The 23,617-nt window shown below is 38.8% G+C and overlaps 1 protein-coding gene across 1 annotated transcript in view; it reads right to left on the bottom strand.

The window, feature by feature from the left end:
* Nucleotides 1–886: 886 nt before the first annotated feature.
* Nucleotides 887–23,617, bottom strand: part of CRACR2A (calcium release activated channel regulator 2A) — a 42,487-nt gene continuing 19,756 nt past the window's right edge. The window contains exons 7-17 of the mRNA XM_041460626.1: nucleotides 21,234–21,421; nucleotides 19,288–19,359; nucleotides 17,112–17,157; nucleotides 16,204–16,295; nucleotides 15,134–15,458; nucleotides 11,479–11,611; nucleotides 9,426–9,507; nucleotides 8,400–8,514; nucleotides 6,603–6,704; nucleotides 1,942–2,018; nucleotides 887–992 (exon numbers count right to left, since the gene is read on the bottom strand). Of these exons, the coding sequence (XP_041316560.1) occupies nucleotides 902–992; nucleotides 1,942–2,018; nucleotides 6,603–6,704; nucleotides 8,400–8,514; nucleotides 9,426–9,507; nucleotides 11,479–11,611; nucleotides 15,134–15,458; nucleotides 16,204–16,295; nucleotides 17,112–17,157; nucleotides 19,288–19,359; nucleotides 21,234–21,421 (1,323 nt within the window). The 3' untranslated portion in view covers nucleotides 887–901. The remainder of the gene's footprint in view (nucleotides 993–1,941; nucleotides 2,019–6,602; nucleotides 6,705–8,399; nucleotides 8,515–9,425; nucleotides 9,508–11,478; nucleotides 11,612–15,133; nucleotides 15,459–16,203; nucleotides 16,296–17,111; nucleotides 17,158–19,287; nucleotides 19,360–21,233; nucleotides 21,422–23,617) is intronic.

The raw sequence follows: 23,617 nt of genomic DNA, 5'->3' as shown, positions 1-23,617 counted from the left end.
TCGATCATGTGGTGGCTGGATGACGCACTCTCAAGTTTCTTATTTCCATTTATATTCCACAAAAGCTTCCAAAGATAATTGACATCTGCATTTCTTATGATCCAGGGTGGGCCATGATTTTCTAAAACACATCCCCATGAGTAAACTGTGTCTCAGTGCTATCAGGCCCTGGAGGAATGTTGTATGGCAGCTGCTTTTGAAAAAGCAGCCATGTGTTTAGTTACACGAGGAGGAATTTTTTCTTAGCATTGCTAAAAGAGCAATATCTCACTGAATTTCGGTGTGATTTTTCACTCATTAAATGCTGGTAAGTTTTTCAAAATCTTCCTCAAAATAAGATCTGCTGTTTCTGAAAATTCTACCTCCAAAATTTTCTCTGACACCTCCTGTGACAGACTTTTGGAGACAAAGAGCTGTTCAGTCAGCCTTAACATGTTTTGAACTACAAACAACTACACCTGTGGTAATTTTTAAAAAACTGTAAAGAGAGCTTAGCCCAAAATCAGGATCTAAGGATCCAAACAGAAATGAACCAAACAGTATTCAGAGGATGGGTTATTCACACAAGTAGAAATATACTTCATATTCAAAATAGTTTTCTTCCCATAAAATTATTTCTTCATATTAATAATGTGGCACCTTCTGCAAGCCTGATGACAAAGCAGGATTCAGTGGTGTTTGGCATCAAACAGAATAAAAGACTGTTACTGCCCCAAATACACTGTCAATTAAATAAAGACAATATTTATAAAAGCAAGATCAGATCATATAAAGATTTTAACTTTCACTTGCACCTACAGTCAGACCACAGCAGAAGAAATATGTGGAACATAAAAGCAAATCTGATAGTGCCAGGTAGTGTTTTATAAATGTATGACTTGTCTAAACATGCCTCAGCATTTTATTGCCTCATACAGCATGCCTTTTTGTTTGTGTCAGACTGAAGTTTGATGGTTTTCTCTTTCACTTTATCTTCATGTTCTTTTAAAATCCTGGGGCAAAGAAAGAATACTTGTGAGAAAAAAAAGTCAATAAAACCCACAAGAGATTGAACAAAAAAACCCATTTTCCCAAGAGTATAAAATTGTCCAGAGATTTAACAGAAGATGACAAAATTTTGTGAACTAACAAACAAGCAAAAAAGTGCAGTTATGGTGGCCCCATCACACAACTGCTTTTGTTCATTTAGTTAGAAAAATTTAGTTAGTGCTGACTGTTAACATTTATTGCATATTACACAGACTCAAAACAGTGACTTTCATTTCTTACTTTTAAGGCTGGAACAAAACTAAAACAAATCTGGCTGCCCAGACATTTATCAATTACCGACACTTTCGCAAAATGTCACTAATTTCAGCAACAATATTAGAGATTTGCCAACACATTACCAGTGTCTTCACCTCTGTAAATAGTTCAGTGGGGCCATATTTTCCTGTATCTTTACCTCTAGCCTTTATATAACTTCAAAAATGCACTTCTTCCTGTCTCCCAGCCCCCAGGCAGACAGCAGAATTTGAGCTGTAATGGGCAGAGGGGAGAAGGAAACATATCCAATGTCCTGCTGCAAGGAATCAGCAGCATCCATTTTCAAGTATATTTCTGCAAACCTTCAGGAAATTCTTGCAAGAATTATCACAGCAGCCAAGGCCCTCAGCTTTCCTAGCAACAATCCAGGTGTTTCTGGATCTATACAGAGTTTCATCAGCATAACTCTTTATGAACTCGAGCAACTCTCAGTCAGAGCAACAGGGTCAGGCTACAGAGTAGTTTAAAAGCAATGAATATTTCACCACCCTGAGTTCCTATAACTAATAAATATAAAACTAAAATAAATATAATATAATATAACTTAAAACAAGTTAAACAAAGAGAATTCACAACGTCATGAGCTACAAGGCAGTCAGGCACATAAAAAACTCATTGTTGGTGTTTTCTTCTTACCTAGCTAAGTGGAGCACGGACTTTTCCACATTGTACCCAGAATATGCACTGCATTCATAGAAAATTAAATTGTAATCCTACAAACAAAGAGAAAGACCATTTCAATTACTTTTGCACAATGTCTCACTCCAGCTGTAAAAAGAGCAACAGAGATATACTGAAATATTAAAATAAAGAAGGAGAAATAAATTATTTTAGTATTATAATTCTAGAGCTAACTGTAAAGAGTAACAAAAGAAGTCCAAGTGTGCCTCACAAATAACAACTATATGCTTCTCTTAGATATTTGTTCTGTGGAGTGGCTTTTGATGTAAGAGCTCACATGAAAACAGATCTTGTAAGGTACTAAGTCTTGTGAACTTCCCTTGTGATGATCAGGCAATTCCCACATCACTGAGTGCTGGACAAAGCAGGTGAAAAGAATTCCAGTAACTCTTCTTTCATCTTTTTGTACTTGTGAAACTTTTCTGCACTTTCTTTGCAATCAGCCAGCATCTTTCAGTTTTGTACACCCCTGGGAACTTTGTAATTACGAACAGTGGGTAAATGATCAAGTCTTGGGAGAGATTCTCAGCTGAAGCCTTAAAAATGCAAAGGCAAGAGATCATCTGCACAAGAGCCTGACCTGGCAGCTCTGATGGCAGAGAAGTTTGAAAGGGAATGACAGATTATCCTCCAAAATAGATATCTGTCTACTTTCACAACCTGCTACAATGAAGGTCAACCACATTGCCTCTGTGGTATTACTACATGTCCTTTTACCCATCCAGATTTCAAATTTCTATTCCCTTTCCACTTGTCTCTGTGTCTTATTGCTATTTATAGCAGCAGCTTAAAATTCAAGCAAATAAGTCAGTACCTTAGAAAATTACAATCACGTCTGCAGAGTTGCATTTGTTTGTTATTAACTCTGGTTACTGCACTTATTTAACCACTCTTCAGAAGGCATTTATAATTCAGTTCTCAAAACTTTCCATTAAGATGACCAGGTATTTCTGTTTTGGTTTGGTTTTTTTTGTTTTTTTTTTTCCTCTATATACTATGCTTCCAGAATTGCACAACTTTTGGAAATTTTAGTCATCTTCATGGAATTTCAGAGACAGAAAGTGGGGAAAAGAATTCCATAAATACAGTAGTTTATTTTAGCAGCTCTAAAAAAAAGTGCTTCAGAGTTATCCAATGTCAGTTTTATATATGTTGTCAATGGTTATATTGTTTGTTCCAATGAAAAACAGGATTGAACAATGTGCAATAATTTCTTGATGACCAGATAAGCACAGAAAAGCAGAGAAGGAAGAAATCAAGCAATGTTAGTGTTGAATAGACTTTTATCGATTTTTTTAAACATATGCAACATTTGCAATAATGCAACCCTATGATTCTCTTGCTTTTCTTAAAAAAGTTTTAAGATAGAATTTGACCTGGTCAAATTTCTTACTAGCTATGCAAACAGAAGCTTGAAATCAAAATTACACTCTCTTTTTCTGCTCAGCTGATCAGATCTCTACTAGAAATCCTACTGTGGTCAGTTTATAGGTATTTCACGTCAGTCTAGTTGAGCGTGATACTACTCCAACATCTTCCCCACATACACCAGAGGAGAACTCAGTGATAATTTCAGTTAAGCTGTTATGAATCTGAATGGATTTTTCAAAAAATTGCTTGGATGGAAGGACAAGAAGTTAAACTAAATTGATAATGAGTGCTTAATTCTCTCAGTCTAGCAAAAAGGTTCTTATCTGAAAGGGGAGATAGTCTGGAAATACAACATGCCATTTCTCTGATTCAAAGAGGAAACTTTAATTGACAGAATACACAAGGAGCACAAACTAGGAGCAGGCAGGACACATATAATTATTAAGCTAGGAAATGCCATCCATCTCCATCCAGGAACCAGCTGAACCTTGGAGACCACTGGCAATTACTTCATTTTAAAAACTTACTTACAAATCAGCAGACATCTAAAGAACAGGGAGGAAAATGAAGTATTACCAGAGGGAGGTGGGCATTTTCTGTCCTGTAAAGTACCATGCTCTGAGAATAGCTGTCTCATTGGCAGTATTTGTGTAAGAATGGCACTGACAGGCTGACAAAGTAGGCACTATGAATACACAGAAACAGTCCTCATTCCATGAAGCACATATACTCTGCAAAGCCAAGGCAGAGGAGGCATTATTATCTTATTTTATAGTTGAGGAAAAGTGACAGAGAAGGATTTACTGACCCATTTAAGATCACTCAGGAAGTATGTGCAGGGCCAAAATAAAATCATGTGGATATAAGCATGCCTGAGCAGCACCTTTATCATAAGGCATTTTATTTAAATAATTGGCAGCACTTAGACTTCTGTACTCAAACAGAACATTGGCTGTTCCTGGACACTCACAATATGATCTGAACACTCTCTCTTGTTGTGCTCATATGAACTCTTGATCACTGGATCAAGCTAAGCAAAAGAGAAATTTGTTACATGGAGTGTTGCTTCTGGATCCTCTGCTAAAACAAGTCAAATGGGCTTCCACAAACCCTGTGCTCATTCCATTCTTCCTTTTCACAGGGTATAACAAACACCCTGGAACTACAAGTCTTCTCAAATGACCACCCCCTTCAGGCTGCCATTATTCCTTTTAAAAATCAGTTGTGCTGCCCGCCTTGCAGAGAAGTTATGTGACAAGGGCATTATAATGGAAGCCCTTGGGTTTCTGACCAAAGCTGTAGTACAGCACAGTGCTAGTAGGATGTGGGACTGAAGTAAAGCAAGGGTTAATACAGCTGACTTGAAATGACCCCTGAAAATACATCTTCCTTTCTGACTATAGAAAAAGCTGGGTAAAACCAATCCCATCCTGTGAGACATTGAAACAGTCCTTAAAACTGTTGGACTTCAGGACAAACAGGCTAAACTAATTCTTTGCACAACAAGAGCTTGTTTTCACCAAATATGGCTCTACAAATTAGTATCAGCTCAGCACCTAGCCCTGTGTATTTGGGATCATTCGTGAGTAATTCATGGGATTATTCACAAAATAAGTAACTCAGCTGCATACACTAACAGAGACAGTGGTATGTGGTTTCACAGGAATTACATGGCCATTTAGCAAGAATTAATATTTCATTAAAATTCATGGTTATTATTAGCTCAGCAAGCAAATTATTATAATTTAATTATATCTATGCTACTTTTCAACTAATCCATTGCCATTAATCACTCCTTCTCTTAACTACCTCAGGCAGCACATTCAAACATTCAAGTGAGTCATTCAGATCCATTCATTTGATTATAACCATCTTATTTGACAACTTTTTGTTTTACTTATGCAAAACATTTTATTTTCTTGCATGACATGTTAGAATTAATAGCCTGGTGGGCTGTGAGCTCTATATACTAGAGTGATTCATCTTTGTTTTACTAGTACAGTTTTTTTAGAGCAAGATGACATGCAAGACGCCTACTGCCTGTCCATTTAGCATTTATGTGTCACTTGTTTTTTCACAGAAGGATTCAGTACTACACCCTGGTCTCACTCCTAGCTTCCAGGGTCTCAAAGTTATCTGCTTTCCACGCACCCAAGAAAATAAAGCTGATTTCCTAAAGGGAGATCCTTTGTGGATAAAGTTCAAGGCTGATAAACCTCTCTGACAAAAACCAAATAATGGACACAAACCTGAATAGAGAGGTATAATTTCAAAAGGCTATGTGAATAATCGAAGTAAGATAGAGATCTGGCCCTAATTCTTTCAGTTACAGAGAGCTGCCTATCAGCAACTTTTCCTGGAAGAACAATTCAGCTGCACTTCAAATTTTAAAAACACCCTTTTTATTACTGGCAGTAAATCTATTTTCAAAGGCAAAAGAGGTAAATATGTGAAATCCAGCACACTGTTTAATTTAGGTATATTCCTACCAATTTGGTGAATATTTCAGCAATATTTCAATTACTTCTAAATAAATGAATATTCTGCAGACATTCATGCTCAAACTATAAGCACTGTATAAAGAGATTCAAAGGAAAAATTGATGGGCATGGTGCACAAGAATATAAACAAGTATCTGGTATTTGCAGTCTCTTGATTGCTTAAATTATGCCCATGGATCACCAGTGCTCTGGTAGATGCAGACTGTTAACTCTACTTATTTTATCTCCTTGATGGAAAGTTACTAAAAGTAAACATGTTTTCTACTCCTACCACAGGAGTAACAGATGGTCTTCTTTGGTTTTACAGGAGGTAGGAGGGAGAAAAGGTCCCCAAATTATCTCTATGTTAAGAATCCTTTCAGAGGGAAAAGGGAAGAAAAGAGAGAGAAAAGAAGCAGCAAGGGAAAAAATAGAGAAAAAGAGAGAACACAGAGAGACGAGACACAATGAGAGTGAATTCTTAAATATTTTTCTTCTCCACTCATTCTTTGGTTTGGTTTAGGGTTTTTTATTTGATTCCTTTGGTTTTAGGGTGTTCTCTTTATCTAGGCAGTGTTGTAAGTACTATAATTATCAGCACTTACATCACTGAAAGCTGAATTGAAGAGTGTGATGGGGTTCCTAATCCTTAAAGATACCTACCTGACTAAGATTATTCTGTGCTTCTATATATTTAGACACACTGAGACTCCATTTCAAAACCTTCGCCTTCAAGCCGTGTAAGGAGTTCCCAAAGTACAGTACCTTTGCAAGATGGTCTCCTATTCCCATCGGGACCTCACGCTCCTTTTCATTATCGGTTTTGTTACCCAACAAAAGAACAGGCACGTTCTCCCCAGTTGCCTCCTGCAGAATAAACAGCAAATATCAACTGAAATGTTGAATTCAAAAGATCACAGATGAAGAGGATAAAAGCTAACAAATGTCACACTCTAACAAGACATTTAAGACTTCACACAAACCAGGGATGTGCCACTTTGCTTACAAACATGTCAGGAATTGAAGCTGGATAAAAGACATGAAAAAGACATAATGCTAAGATTACACTGACTAGGGACTTTTTTAAATAACAGCACAGAAGCTCATTAGACTTTATATTAAAATGGGAGAGAGAAAACCACCATGCTACACAGGCTCAGATATTATGTGTTTACAGCCACTGCTTTGCTAATTACATGGCCAGGAAAAATAATGGCAACACCTGGGTACTATTATGCCAAATGAATTACACGAAATAGTGAAGAAATACACAGAAAAGGCCCCCCAAAATACACAGAATAGACAGAAATCAAAATCTATTCTGAAAAGGGTTATAATTATCACAGTGAGTGCTTTCATTAGGTGGGCTGAACGCTACAGCAGTAAAGGGACTTGGCAGTATGTCCAAGTTAGCAACAGTTTGCAGCAAACAAAAATCAGTTAGTAAAGAAGAGTGAACTATTACAGCTTGGAAAATACTTTTGACCACAATATTCCATTTTTCTGAATCAAAATCAGCAATGCTCCTCTAGCTTTTTCCATACTGAATTAAAACATGCCACTGATTTATTAAGATCATATAATTAGCAAGGGCCTGTTCTTCCCAAATGCATGCTAATAGTACTTCATTAAGGCTACTCATATCTGGAATAACTATGAGTGTTTGGAGGCATTTAAATGACTGAGTCCTAATCTGAACTCCCAAAGCCACCTCTTGGCTATTCTGGAAATATAATAGTATATACTAATAATAATAATAATCATCATCATATATATAATAATGTTATAATAATAGTGTGTTATACTAGAGCACATGCCCAATAAAATCAGACTAAATGATCTTTGCATATTGATTTGTCCCTTACTTTTTCAGTGTGCAAACAGGAAGTCACACTTCATTCTTGCTACAAGTCAGCCCTTTGTAGCAGTGACTCAGTTTTATTTTTACTCTTTGTTCTTGCCACAAGAAAATTCTGTTGCTTACGCTCTTAATATGTTTTAATTTTTAATTATTTGATGTCACTGGACTATGATTTCCTTTTCAAGTGGCTGAAAGGATGATCCCCAGCAAACTGAACTGTCTTTCACAAGGCAGTTAGTTTCACAGCACTAATGTAGATTACATTGTTCTAAGTCTATGGCTTATGTTCACAACATAGTCTATTTTCCATGAGCTACACACTTGGTTATCAAATGCTAGTGATCATCAGTGATCACCAGATCACCATCACTGATCCAAAATACCTCTCAGTGCTACCAGTGATCCAGTGGGGGTCATCAGTTGAGCCCTCTTCGTGAGAAATCAGAGGACTCCAGGCTGGGATTTTCCCACCACTCATCCTAAGTCCTTAAAACCCTGGAACTATGGTTTGTTTTTTTTTCATAGAGATAGAGATGAAAAACAACTTCACTGGCAACAGTGCAGACCAAACTCACCAGCAAAAATGTAATTGTGACAACACAAGAAACATGGTGCTCTCTGTTTTACCCTGCTAACAACCCTTGTTCAGAAGAAGGTAGAGCATGACACCAGGGTTTGGATTTCAAGTTATTCCCAGTTACCTCAATGCTTATCAGCCACTGCTTGACAGCTGTGAATGTGTCTTTTGATGTTATGTCATACATCACAATGACCCCATCAGCTTTTCTGAAAAACTGCTTGGTAATGCTTCGGTACCTACAAGTAAGAAACTGGTTACAGCTCTCTTCAACAGAAGCAACAATCTGACAAGTTAAAATTTATAGTAATTCCTCCACACAAAGGCAAATAAATTATTTGGAAAAAAAAAATTTAAATAGGATTTTTTAAAAGAAAGCATTTGGAAAAGCTCCCCTTGCCTTCTTTAACTGACTCTGGGTTAGGCAGGATAATTAGCCTCATATCTGGCTTTTCTCACCTCTTTCATTTTAAACTTGGAGCAGAAATCTCCCCCTCACTAAGTGCTCTTCTAAAGCTAGCTAGGTTTTTGGAGACCTTTTTCCAAAACTTCATGTAGAAAATACAGATTGTCATTATCATCCTTGCTTTTAGTAATAGAAAATTACACAATAGGTGAGGAGATTGGGAAGGAAATTACCACTGAAATCTTACAAAAACCTGGAGCTCTACTACAATGGTGTTGCTTTAGTAAAAAGAAAAAAAAAAATAAACTCATCTTTTTTATCCATTAAGGTATTTTCTGCTATAGAAATAATTCTAGGTGCATTTTAAAATCAGTCTTCCTCCTAAAGAAACAGTGCAACTAAACTTTTCAGAGCTTACGTAGTGCTGCAAGGGAATGAGCTAAACTGTGAATCCACTGGCACTATTAGGAATGCTCCTATATTTGTTCCTCTCCCAAGAAGCAGGATTAGGTCCACACTTAATGATCTTCAAACAGATGATTCAAGGAAGTGAGACCTTAAAATGCATACAGGTTTTGACTGGCATGGAGTTGAATTTCATCATACTGTCTTCATTTCAAACAAGGAGTTTTGCCACTTCCATCCCTCCAATTCCCTCCTCCATCCCAGCAGATGAGGGAGTGAGGGAGCAGCTACACAGCTGGGCTGAGCCCCAGGGGTGAAGCATAAGAGAGCCTTCCTCACCGTTCCTGGCCAGCTGTGTCCCAGAGCTGCAGCGCTACCCGGGTGCGATCCACTGTGACAGTTCTCACGTTGTAATCCACACCTGCAACAGAAACCAAGGTGAGCTTGGTTACAAGCTGTTTGATCACTGAAAACTGGATCCTGCAAATAGCAACAATTCCAGAGAAGTAAAAAGATAGGCACTGCATTAAAAATTATGCCCAGAGTCTCCAGCTATCAGAGAACAAGAGCTTTTATTTGCTTGAAGTCCTCCAGCAATAAAATACTGAATGGTAGTAGAGTAGTTCAGTTTTGTAAAATATGCAAGATAAGTCACTTTCCAAATCACAGAACGCGAGTCAATGGTCCATCTGACAGTCCACAGCAGTCTAAGCCATTTAGCCTGGAATTCACTGTATGACATCAGTTGTGTGAAATGTGTTAGTTCAGTCTGAGCTAACCACATGGGAACCTTCCACAGTCAGTGGAAAAACACAAGGCATGGCACAGGGAACAGTGGAACCTAAGATAAATTCCGAAGATAGGTGGATTGAACATGTGGAGAACATCTTCTCCTATTTATAACATAAAAGATGAACTCACTTCCTTTACGTCAGTGGACATAAAAAATTCATTTATTTAAACTTTTAAATTAATCCTCTCCAGACTCCTCTAACCTGTGAAGATGTAAGTATTTTCTGGATATTTATAACAATAATTAGAATTCAAAATGTTAATCAGTCACTACCTCCTCCTAATGACAACCTACATATTTTTGGTGTCACATTGAACTGTATCATAAAATCACTGAATCATTGAATAATTCAGGTCAGAAGGGATCTCAGTAGGTCAGCAACAGTATCTTTGGGGCCATTTTCCACAAAAATGGGATTTTTACCAGCGGCATCAATGGAGAAGCATCTATGCCTGCTTAGGTTCCTTGAATAGGCAATTAAAAACCTGTATGGAGGCTATACCTATTGCTTGTACCTCAAGGGAAGAAATTTGAACTGTTCTGTAGAAATTCATTGAGAACACTCCTCTCCATATTGTTCACTTGACTTTTCAATTGTCTGTACCTTGCCAGCCATAGCCCACACCTGTGAAAGTCATTGATGTGAACACTAAATCAAAGGTATGACAAATGTCTTCTTGTCACTTTCTTTGCAAGAACTCTGGATGACCAGCCAAAAGAGGAAAAAGCTCAGACTCATTCCCGTGTTTTTCCTCTGGAAAATTGCACACACTGTGTAAGACCTCAGAGTGTAGAGAAGTATATCAGCCAATTACAGGACAACATGGACAGGATACAGCCTTTAAGTCTATAGACTATATATAGTCTATAATTGCAGATAGGTGTCCAAGCCCCCATTCCAGTTAATGAAGATACAGTCATTAAAAAACTAGGACATTACTAAGTTCACCTTGAAGTAGGTTTTATTTCATATATGCTGCAGAATAAGTAAGGTGTCAATACAGGCTAAGCATAAAGGATCTGGTCATTTAACCCAGCTGCATTGCAATAACCTATACTTGAGTACTTGTACCTCAATTTTGAGTCTGACTTTTGAAAGCTTGGACTACAACTTTAGGCAAGGTAAGAAGGTAGGCTTTGAAAATTTTGGCTTTCAAAACACTGGTCTGACATTTTTTTTTGGTGATTACTATAATGCTAAATCTTCAAATAGGTGATTCAGATATTCTACTTTCTCTCTAAAACAGAATCAGATTACTTAGAAGGATAGCAATGAGATACAAAGGTGGGATTGTTAGTACAGTGCAGTCCAGAGGACAGATCTGTTTCAGAACTGTGAGATCTACAAGGAAATTCTAGCTTCACAGAAATCAGTAGATTTTTTCTGAGTTATCTCAGTGTTGACCAGGATTTCAATACAGAATCTACTCTGAAACTTCTCCATCAATTATGTGCTTTCCAGTTTAGGAGAACTTACTTTCCATGTCCTACTTTTACAACATCTGTATGTTTCTGTTTTATAATACAAGGCCTGATCTCAGTAGAAACTCTTAAGTACTGTCAGAACAAAAATAACAATATTTATATTGTTAAACTTACCTACAGTAGCAGCAGTGCCTGGGAAAAAACGATCTTCACAAAATCTTCTTAAGAATGAAGTCTTTCCAACACTCGAATTGCCCACAAAAACGATCTTGAATAAGCGCTCTGGGACAGAGTTTATTCTCTCCTCCTTCAAGTAAGAGCAAAAATTAGCCTCTAACTGTTCTATAAATCCTGTTGCCTCTCCAGTTAAAGGCTGATATGCAGAAAATAACAGATTTTATCCTATCATATTCTTCATTACTCATGAAGCAATATTCTGTTTCTTAAAATAACTCAGCATTTCAGATGTTTGCCATGCATCATTCCAGATCATCCAAAGTGCAGTGATTTGCACTGAGCTCTGGAAGTATACTGAATATGAACCTTTACAGGAAACTGACAAAATAAAACAGTTTACGTTCATGGCCACAAATCAAAATTTATAAAGCTTCACACAGCTCTGCTCAGTAGCTTCATCTATACCAGTGACACAGAGGAAGCAGCACATCTTCATCTAGATAACAGAAGTAAAGTCATAATTTTTTTGCTTATGCTACCAGATTCTTCCCTCTGTTACTAGCATAGAGCCAAGAACTTCCATCCAATTACCGCATTTCTACATCTGTTTAACATTACAGGCAGAAGCATTCAGGAAAGACACAGACAGAGAATTAGACCAGTTAATCAGGCTGTAAACATTCAGCTATGTTTCTGTCATTTTGCTTTTTAAGCAGAAGGAACAACAATTTGTTCTTCTTATCCAGATTCTGTTTACTGCAGGCTAAGCTAAGTGGATGCTGGAGAAAATATTTATATCCTCTATCAAGTAGGTCATAATTCTTTTGTATGTAAATCAGGAGTTGCTTAGGGAAGCACTTGTAGCACCAGCTGGTTTGCAGGGGGTGCCCTTGCTGGTCTCTTCTATTCTGTGTAAAAGTGAAGGAAGAGGGAAATAGAATGTTTGCTTTCTATGCTGCAGAAGGGGAGCAAGATTATGGGTGGTCCTGACATCAGTTTGTTAAGGTGTGGGTTGTGAGGACAGAGAGGAGGGAAAGGAGGAAAGGAGGAAAGGGCCCTCTGCCAGTCATTTGACCTGAAGGATCCATGAGACCACTGCCTTCATGAAGACATCAGAACTGAATTCACTGCCCGACAGTCCTTTGAATGAGACACTGAAGTCTGCACTTGGAAGTGTTTTCTACAAATATACAGAAGCCTTAAAGAAAGAGAAGAAATAGAGAGCTGCTCTTGATGAGGAAAAAAATCTCAAACAACAAGGCTTGAGCTGCTGTCTCCCTTTGCGTGAAAAAAATAAAAATCATTCATGCTGTAAATTTTGGGGACAAAAAATACATGTCTCTTTCATGAGCTGGGCTTATAGCCCGCCACAATTATAGAGGGGTTTCTTATTTTCCTTTTCTATTGAAATTCTAAACCCCACGGCAACTATAGGCTACTAGTAGCACACATACATTAATACAAAGCACTCTCTCAGTCCTGATGAAAACCATTCCCAGCTTATTAGTCTGTGTGCTCTGGGAAATTAAACAAGCTAACATACAATCATCAGCTTGGCATATTATCACAGTGCTTCTGAGAACCATAGCTAAATATATGGACTACGTGACCTGAAATACTTTGTCCCAGGTGGTCATACACACTCCAGTACCACCAAAACTCAAAGACCCCAGAGGCCTTCAGCTCAACTCCCAACACAAGAACATAAGAAGCCATTTTTCACTGAGATGTATCAAGTCCAGTCATGAAAATAACCTTAATAATTAAACTTGATTATAAATCTGCATGTGAACACTATGCTAGGGAATAAGCTACTCCATAGTCTGCTTCAACAAAGTACTGATGGGAAAATGGAATAGCAGGAGGATGATAATTTATTTTAGTTTACAATGCAGTCTAAAATGTCTTTTAGATGTGTTTTTTGAGTAGTCTTTATATAAAAAGTAGCCAGGTAAAGTAACACACCTAGCTTTCGTACAATTTAACACAAATGTAGGAGATTACAGGTATAAACATAAGAGTTCATATTCCATATTGAAAACTAATCTCATGCAGGAGTTTTGAACAGAAAATCCTGCTTTAATTTCCATTAGGGTTCCTTCAGGTATTGAATATATTCCTTCAGGCTTGTCCTAGCTGGACAAGGATAAGCCACCTGGCTTTTGTCATCCTAAAGTCCAGTAATGCCATGCTTTGAAAATGTGACACAAAATAAGTCATACAGCAAGCAAAAAGCATGCACTGAATTAAACAATTTCAAAATATGAAGCTCTTTTTTGTACCCTCAATGATTTATTAAAAGGTACCACTTAGAAATTATTATGTAACCATGGCATAATTCTATCATAATTTTTAAGACATGCTTGCTTCTTCTAAAAGAACCATATAATTATGACCAAGCAAACCAATTTTTCCTATACTTTAATCTTTTTAATATGTGCTTCAAGAATCTAAAAATGAGTAATCCTTAACAATGATTCTAAAATTAGAAAACAAGCACAGCTAGCTCTGAAGCAATAGCAGTACAAAAAGAACTTTAGACTCCAAAGAAATGTACCTTCCAGCATACTGTTTTAAGGATTATTAGTGAATAGTGAATTCCTTGCTAGCATGCATATACAAGCTAGAGCTGAAAAAATATAGGATTTCCATTTGTTAAATAAAAGTATTTTCAATAATAATTAAAAAGTCATGATAATCCCTCTCATTATTTCTCAGATAATGTAACAGCTACCAAAGCTGACTCAAAAGTATCAGAATATGAGAAATATCACCTTGTGGCAAAAAAACCCCAAAGCCAAAAAAAACAATGTTTTTAAAAAACGCTTCTTTTTTAAGACAATTTCTACCTTCCACTGGATCTTCTTGTATCATATATTACAATGCTTAACTTCACTTTCCCTAAACAGTCCTTCAAATGTAAATCTACGCACACATTGTCGCAGTTACCGCTCCTTTAGGCTGAGTTTCCCTTCTTTGCACCTTCAGCACCTGTCTGCAGTACATTTTCATCCCCCACTTCATGCAATGGCTTAATTTGTCATGCTTCAACTTAAAGACAGAAACTAAATAATTTTAGATCCTATGACACCACTTCATGGCATCCAAGGTCCTTCAGAATAGAATAGAACAGAAGAGTTCCAGTTGGATGGGACCTACCTAGTCCAACTCCCTGACCACTTCAGGGCTGACCAAAAGTTAAAGCATGTTATGAAGGGCATTATCAGAAAGCATCTTAAACAATGACAGACTTGTGGAATGGGCCACCTTCCCCAGGAAGCCCATTCCTGTTTCTGACCACCCTCTCACAAAAGAAATGCTTCCTAATGTCAAGACTGCACCTCCCCTGAGGCAGCTTTGAACTATTCCTACACATCCTATCACTGGATCCTAGGGAGAAGGGATCAGCACCTCTCTCTCCCCTTCCCCTCCTCAGGAAGCTGCAGAGTGTAAGGGAGTTGTCCCTCAGTCTGTTTTTGCAAACTGGACAAAGCTAGAGCCCTCAGCCACCCCTCAGAGGACACACTTTCCAGCCTTCCTCCGGCTTTGTGGCCCTCCTCTGGATGCATCCAAGGACCTTCACATTCTTCTTAAATCACAGGGCCCAGAACTTCACACTCTACTCAAGGTGAGATCTCCTTTGGCCTCTTACATTTGACAGTGCTTCCTTCCCTACAGGCTGCTCTCTAGAAGATGATGATGAGTGTTCCATTGATTGCTCTCTGGATTTGTTATTCATTTCTGTATCAAAAGTATTTTCGTCTTCTCCAGTCCACCTGCTCAGCTGCTTATCAACCAGCCTGTCAAGAAGCTGGGGTAGGTGATCTTCTTCAATTGATATTATTCTTTGGAGATGTGATGTTTTAGGCATTCCTCCAGTGACTCCAGCATCAGGCTCTTCAGAGAGAACTCCATTCAGTCCACCAGAATTCCTTCTCTTTGAGTTACTGAAAACATCATCTTCTTCAAATGAATGGCTAGACAGAGAAAGAAGAAAATACATCACAGGAATATAATGGACCTGCTATTTTATTCTGAATTTAATCTGAATAACTGAATTTGATCTCCCATGTTTCTGATTAGTTATAGCAGGCAGAGAAGAGTCATTCCAGTGTCTGCTGAAAAGTCAGCTCATCATACCAGGTATATATATATTGATAATTACAAGCATCATGGGGAAAGCTAATAACTTCCAGGAGAAACCTTAACCAGAAATGAAAATATTAGATTAACATCAATTCTAATCTCATAGAAGAGCTAAAGTAAATTTCTCTACTGTGATTTTCTCCTTTCCAACCTTCACTCCTATTCTGAAGGAATAAAAGATACCACCAAGAGAGATCATTTCTATATGCAATCTGATTCTCTCTTTAGTAGATAGGAGGGACATGGGTTTGCTTAATATGGATAAAAACGTCCAAGTGGAGACTCAGAACTGTACCACATTGACATAGACTCGTGGGCAAGTTTTTGTGTCCCTCAGCCTACAGCCATCCACAGTGGGGAAATCTCTTGCCTTTGCAGACAGCACACTTGTTTTATGTTAAAATTTAGCTCTTCATTTTCAAATTTCTTAATGAACACAGTAATTTTATAGTGACAGACACTTAAGAAATACACTCTTTGAAAAGTTCAAAAATATCAGAAAGGAAGCATTCCACATCTTCTTTCTCTGAGCCTCGTCATACTCAGACAGAGAACACATGAAAAAAAAGTTCCTACCTGTTTGGCAGCATCTTGCCCTCTAAGTATTTCCCAATGATAGACCCTGATCTCTGCTTCCAGCTGGCTTTTGGAACAGTTGTTTTGCATTTCTGCAGAAATACAGAACACTTCTTACTGATTAGCTTCTGATGTTCGTTATGGTTAACTACCCTCATTCCAAATACTTAAATAATGCAATGCAAATGAAAGGAAAATATGTAGAAGAAAATCCTAAAGGTATAAATGCTTCAGAATTCCAATTGATAAACAATCAGAACAGGGAACTCCAGATTCTGCAAAAATGCATCTGCTTTGTAAATAAAACAGCACAATGCCATGAAAAAAAGTAAATGGGTATTTTTTTTTCACACAAGCAGCTTCTTGTAGGACTAAGTACACAAGCAAATATAAACTAAGTGGCCTTAGTCTTCTTACACCAGGGTACTTCTAGAACATCTTAGGGGTCCATTCTTTGCTGCTGCTTAAAAAGTTAATAGGATCTGCTCTCACCCCAGTTCAGGTACTGAAGTACTCAGGTACTGATTCAGGTACACCAGTTATTGTATACTGTTGTATAAATGTGTCAGGACATTACCGAGTGTTGACTGGGTAAATTAACACAATTTAAATGTTCAATTTTTAGGTTATTTCATCCCTTCATGACTGCATCCTTTGTTTCTTCTAAAATACATTCATCTCTCTTCAGATAGCTCCCACTTTATAATTCTCAACATGTAGTTATTAAAATTGTTTAGCAAATTTAAAAACATCTTATTTTCAAGTGAGAAGACAATACAAATTAAGAACAGGATAAGATTTAAGTGGCATGAAAGTCCATCTCCTGCATAGCCTTCTGTTCCCCTTCTTTTGAAGCTGCTCTCATATGTGTCTGTTCAACACTGGGTTTGAAAATAATAGTTGGTTACCTGCAAAAATATGTCACGTTCATCCTTGAGATGTTTGTTCCTCTCTCTGCACAGAAAACACAAACAAAAGGAACACTGAAGCCAAGTATTTAGAACTGCTGACTTTTCTACTCCACAGTAACAGACAGACTGGACAGTTGGCAGTGCAAACCTTTCATCATCCTTTATTTATATTCTCACCTCGGCCAGTTCCTTGTCTGGGCTATTGATTCTCCAGCAGGGCTATGCTGATTAAAGCCAGATGGGATCTGGATCTCTTCCTGTATTTTATCTAAACAAATGCCTTAACACATAGAAATCAGTTGTGGTCAATATGCCTTCACATACTGTAAATTAGAATGTTTAATGATTCTCACAGTAAAGATGACCTCTTAATGTGGAGAGGGTGCACTGAACACCATCTCTTGTTCATCTGCTGACAGCTGTGAAGGCCAGTTATGCCCCTCTGAGGACTGCACTTGTGGCTGCCACAGAAAAGTCACCCTAGGAAAACATCCATCTTCCATCCTTTGTGCAGAAACAATGAAAGTGTCAAGAAACAGGTACTCCAGGCAATCAGCAAGCTCTGATCAGATCTGACAGCACACCTGCTTAGTACATCATCTATTGTCTCCATCTGTTGTTGGCCTGGCCACAGGAGAGACTGAGCAGCCAGGGTGAACAGAAAAAACCTCTGCTGCCAGATGTTTCTATGTCCCCAAAACTTGCAGCAGGCAAGATCACAGAGTGGCCTATGGAAAACACATGCTGCAAAATAAGAGCCTTTCCTCAAGTCTCTGAAACATTTAGGCAACTTTAAAATGAGACCTCCTGAAGGAAATGCAGCCAATGAAGGCCTAGAGGGAGGTGCAACCTACAGCCCACACTGACTGACCACTGAGCAAACAAAACCCAACATTGCTTTACCTTTAAAAGAGGGCTACAGGTGTCTGAACACTGCTCCGAACTTTGAAGTCTATCAATAAAGGAATGTCAGCTATGTACATTTTGGAATAATTTACAAATATTCTGGGGAAATAATCTTCATTTTGCCTCACTTCCCAGCACTTGAGAAGCAACAGAGCCTTTCAGCAAGCTCCTGGGGCCAGGCTTCTACCTCAGAATCAGCTTAGAGCTGTTCAGTCCTGCTCTGTTTTACATTTGTCTTTTGGAAAGGAGATTGTCCTACAGTACTGAATTGTGTAAACAAAAATATTTTTCAGATGTGCTGCCCTCTACTCAATGCAAGAACCAACCATTGTAACCATTTTTACTATTTTTGTGCCATTATCCTGTGGCAGTTGACCTTGACTGGCTGCCAGGGAAGATAATAACATGGAAAAGCTTGTGGGCCAAATAAAAACAAGAAGGTTACTTACCAGCTACCCATTACAGACAAAACACTCTACTGCAGGATGATGAAAAATAGAGACAAAACTAAAATCACCTTCTCCACAATCCCCTTTCTTCTCAGGCTCAACTTCACTCCTACACCCTCAGCTCTTCCACCTCCTTAACCAATCCTGAGTGGCACAAGGGGATGGGGAATAGTGGAGCTTCTGATCAGTGCATAACAGCTTCTCTCTGCAGCTCCTTCCTCCTCACAGTGTTTTCTTGCTCCAGTGTGAGTACCCTCACACAGGTTACAGTCCTTCCCAAACTCCAGCACAGATCCTTTCCATGGGGAATAATCTTCCAGGAATGGACTACTCCAGCGTGGGTCCTCCATGGGCCACAATTCCTGCCAGAAAACCAGCCCCTGCATGGACTCCTCTCCATGGACCAAGTTCCTGCCAGATGTCTGCACTTGTGTGGAGTCTGCACAGGCTACAAGGGACTCTGCCCCAGTGGTACCTGGAGCACCTTCTATCCCTCCTTCTTCACTGACCTTGGTGCCTGAAAGGCCTTCTCACATATTTTTTTCTCTCTTCTCTCCCAGCTGCTGTGTTGTTTCCCACCCTTTTCTTACTGAGTCTTTCCCAGAAGCACACGGGGACTGTGGGGCTCCACTGTGCCCTGTGCTGTGTCCATTGTCACAGGACAGCCCTGGCTTCTCTCTGGCACAGAGGCTGCCATGTGGCACCCCACTGTCAACACCTTGACACTTACAGTCACTCACTACATATCTCAATATAATTTCATCCTTTAATGGGCCTCTTTAGAATTACATAAGAGGTTTTTGGAAGATCAACATTACCTTAAAAAATCCAGCTGCTTCAAAAGTCCTGACTTCTCTCTCTGTAAGGTTTCTGTCACCCGGTACACCTCCCTGAAAAAAAAAAAAAAAAAAAGTTCTATCCATGGTTAGAACACTGCTAAAACGCTTCCCCCCAGGGGTATCTACATTAGAGACCTCAGCTTCTTCAAAATTGTAGATTCTATTCTGCATGAATGATTAATATTTTAAAGAAGTTTATTCAGTATAAGGCCCACATTAGCAGAGCAGTACAAGTTAGCAGAGGAAGGAGTAGAGGTTCTTTTTTCAAAAAATATTGCTTTTTAATTTCTTCATTCAGAGAGTTTAATATATGTTGATACTGGCACTTGGAGCATTCAGAACAGAAACACTGCTAAAATACTTCTCAGTTATGGCCACTACAAAACAGGTGACATTTTATCCGAAATTAGAGCTTATCCTGCTGCAGGAACCATATGTCAGGCTCTCACATCTACAATCCCTATAATTTCTTTTCAATTCCTGACACTTATGCAGCCATTTTAACACCATTTACTTTGATTTAACACGATTTGGTGTCTGGCCTTTAATGGTTTTTTTCGCCTTTCAGTGAAGCCTCAAGTTCTTCCTGTGCACTGTCTGAACATTACACCTGCTTCAGCAGCTCAGGTCTTACCAGACTGACACAGATGTTTAAAGCAACACTGCAGGTGCAGTTGAGTAGGGCTGAGCTCTAATTCCATAAACCACTATTGAATCCAAAGTGCTTTGTAAGTGCAGTAGTATTATTCAGCAGTCTGACCACTGGGCAGATTTCCTTTGTAGCTTTTAAACCAGATCATTCCATAGTCTTTGCTCTGGATCTGAAAAGAGAGGCCTCAAAGAGGAAACAAACCACCTTGAGGAGGAGTATTTCTACTGTCTACTTCCAAAACACACACCAAACATGCAAACCTAAAAATTCTAATCACGGTGGCCATTCTTTAACACTAATTTATCAACAAAGTTCTTTATTTTTACGCTCAAGAAAAATTAAGGAAGTGACAACTTAATAGAGCTTGGCACAAATCTTAAGAGAAAAAGAATGTGACATTTGAACTAATGTTCTGCTCTATCTTGAAATATGTCAACCAGCAACAGCTCTGAATTATATAGTTCATTGCTGCAATGAACTGGGTCCATCTGTCATTCATGTGTTCTCCTTTGGCAATAAGAGGCTTCTACAGATCCCTGAGCATTTTCTTTAAAATAGACTTGAGTGAACATTTCTGCCAATTACAGCCTCAAGGCAGTGATTCTTCTGCTTTGTGCAGAAGGCTGGAGCAAGACAGGTAGCTTGAACTGTCACAAGTCATTTTTATCCCTCAAAATATGAATCATAAATATTTCTTCTTGAATTTTTTTTCTTTTTTGGAGTCAGAATCTGAAACCTTCAACATTTGAACTGAAAACCCCAAAATCATGGTTCTGAATTGCCATAAAGCCTCGTGGGAATTGGGATAAGCTAAATTTTATCTTGCTGGCCTTACTAGGCTTACTTTTGATGAAGGAGAAAAAGAAGATCTCAGGTATCTCAGTCAGAGTGCATTCTGAGAAGCAAGTTTCAGATAGACTCAGCTTTGAGGAGGATGAAGCATCATGTGCCACAACTGTAAGGCATTTCCATAGGGAATTCCACTGGTATCTCAAAACTAAGACACTACATGAATTTTTAATTCCAAATACCCTCAACCAGTGGCAGTAGGGAGAACACTGACATTTTGAACACGTAGCAAAAGATTCCACAGAAGCCAGATAGGCTACAGAAAACATGCTGAATTACTTGGGGGAAAGCAGCTAGAACTGCACTCAGCTTTGCAGGTAGTTTCTGCTTTTGACACAAGCTTAAATCACAGCACTGGGTACCCTGAGGGGGCTCACTGGCACAGCAAGCAAGTGCACAAGAACTGCTGCAGCTGGACACTTACATTTCCTTCTCCTCATGGAGCCTTGATGCCTCCTCCTGAAGCACCTGCAGCTGCTGTTGAGCCAGGCTTAGCTCATGGGATGTTCTCTCCAGGTCTCTCAGCAGCTCCTGGTTAGTCAGCTTCAGCTTGGTGTTCTCTACTCTGGTTTCTTCTTTGCCACTGAGGAGTTGTGTACACTGATGCTCTAACTGGGGTGGAAGAAAAGAGAACAGAAAGCATTACACCTGACTCAGGAACCTTTGTTTTGAGGCTTTCAGTTTGGGTCTTAGAGGTTAGCTGAGCGGAGAGCTATTTCTATCAAAGCCAAAAAATGAATAAAACACATATGGTGCTCTTCCACTGCTCTTTGTACAGACATCATTATGTTACACAAAAACAAAGCCATTCCGTTCTATGACTGAATTTTATCCAGTTCAAGAACACAGCAGTAAAAACCATAAAAAAGGTGCTACACAGCAGATTAGCAGCATTAAGCTGATATTCACAACTGCTATTTTAGACCATTCTTCACAAAGACCAGGCCTACACAGAGTGATTCAGAGATCTACCTAAAAACTGTTAGATTTAAATCTGATAGCTGATAAACCTTCCCATCCCCAGCAATATGAACAAGCAGCAACCTTTTTGCCACCTCAGACAGATCTGCCAAGAATTGTGAATTAGAGCCTTTTTATTCAGTTCTATATTCCCTCTCCAATGTACATCAAAGGAAAGATACAACTTCCCTGTAAAACAAGCAACAGCAGATGATAGTGGTTTCTGGTACATAAAGAAGTTTTACCTGCTTCTCCCTGGCTAACTGAGCAAATTTAGACAGCAGAGCAAAACTTTGTATTAGGGAAAGCATTGCTGACCTTAAAATAGAAAAGTTTTATTTTCTTATTTTTTTTTTTTCTGTATTCATTTTAAGGGATGTAAAACATACTTGGAGCATTACAATGACACCATTTCAATCTTCCAGATCTGAGACATAACAATGTCAGAACTCTCATTTTGCCCATCCCAACAAGCAGAGCTCACCCAACCAAAATCTGTCCTCACCCAGCTCTTCCAGTCAGTTCCTACCCTAGAACACTGCTGTTGTTGTAGTCCTGGTTTTGAACGAGGCCCAGGTTAAAAATAAGTGCAGAAAATAGTTTCTAGCCTGGACTGTGAGAAGTCAGGATCACATGTAGAGTGGGAGCACTTAGCAGCAGCAGCAGCAGCAGCAGCAGCTTAATGTCTTAGCAGAACTGTAGCCTCAGCAGGCTCACATTTCCCATGGAACACTGGCTGGGCATTAGATTACTGCTGAACAAGGTTGGCTTACAGGGATAGATTACGTCAGCTCCTGAATATTGCTTCTGCTCCTCGACAGAACAAAGTTACCCCTTCTAAGTAAAAGATGAGCTGCTTCAGGTACTTAAGACAAGATTCATCCAGAGGAGTGGCTTTGGGAGAAGCAAAAAGTGACCACACAAAGATGAACTTTCAAAAATCTAAGGAGCAAAAAGCTGCAGACAAAAACCCCACTTAGAGAACAGAATGGCCATCTGAAAACTTACACAGAGACTGTTCTGGATATGTAACACAATGGCAGCCAACATCAGCTCCCAGAATCATCTGTACTGATGTTAGAAATACTTGCTATAAATGCTGGTGCTCACTATTGTCAGAAAAATTATAATATAATGTCTAAAACCCAGAACACAACAAGAGGAGAAAGGATTGTTTCACAGCAATACAAAGCTCCCTTCTTTCACTTTACCCTTTGAGGGTACAATCCTTTGAGAAATGCCAAACACTACCTTTAAAGTATTCTTCTAAACAACTCCCAACACAGAGAAATAACTCACTAGGGGAATGCTCAGCTGGTAGTAGAATGGCATAGATCCTATAACTTCTAGCTGCTTACTAGGGCTGCAAATTGGTCCCTATGTTCATCTGGTAGACGGAAACTGCAGGGGAAAGACTCATGGCCCATAGACATGTTTAAGAAAATCTAAGTAGCAGAGAGAATTAACCCATTTCTACAGGTCAAGCACAGACATGGTAGTTGATGGTGCATTTTCTCTTTTTGACAAAGATGAGAGGGAAATCAAGTTCAAGCTGAATGAAGAACTGGGGTTATCAAATGCAAATGAGCTGGTGTTGAAGACATTTATTGGTGTCCCCACACATTGACCACTCTCTGTACAATCCTTTGTTCTTAGCTCAGCATCCTTTCTGTAGGTTTTTTTTTCCCTCCCTATTTATTTCAGTAGCATGTGAAAGATGTAAAATTTATACAGTGCCACAAGGCAGTTATAATCACTTGAATGCTACTGATCCATGTTTTTATGCATCTCATTCCCAATTCCAAGATTGTGCTCTTCAGCGGCTGCCTCAGCACAGAACCCAGCATT

Source organism: Pyrgilauda ruficollis, unplaced genomic scaffold (genome assembly GCF_017590135.1).
Source record: "Pyrgilauda ruficollis isolate IOZ18807 unplaced genomic scaffold, ASM1759013v1 scaffold146, whole genome shotgun sequence".
NCBI lineage: Eukaryota > Metazoa > Chordata > Aves > Passeriformes > Passeridae > Pyrgilauda > Pyrgilauda ruficollis.
The sequence above is the reverse complement of the archived record's forward strand: the minus strand, read 5'-3'. Positions and strand labels throughout refer to the sequence as shown.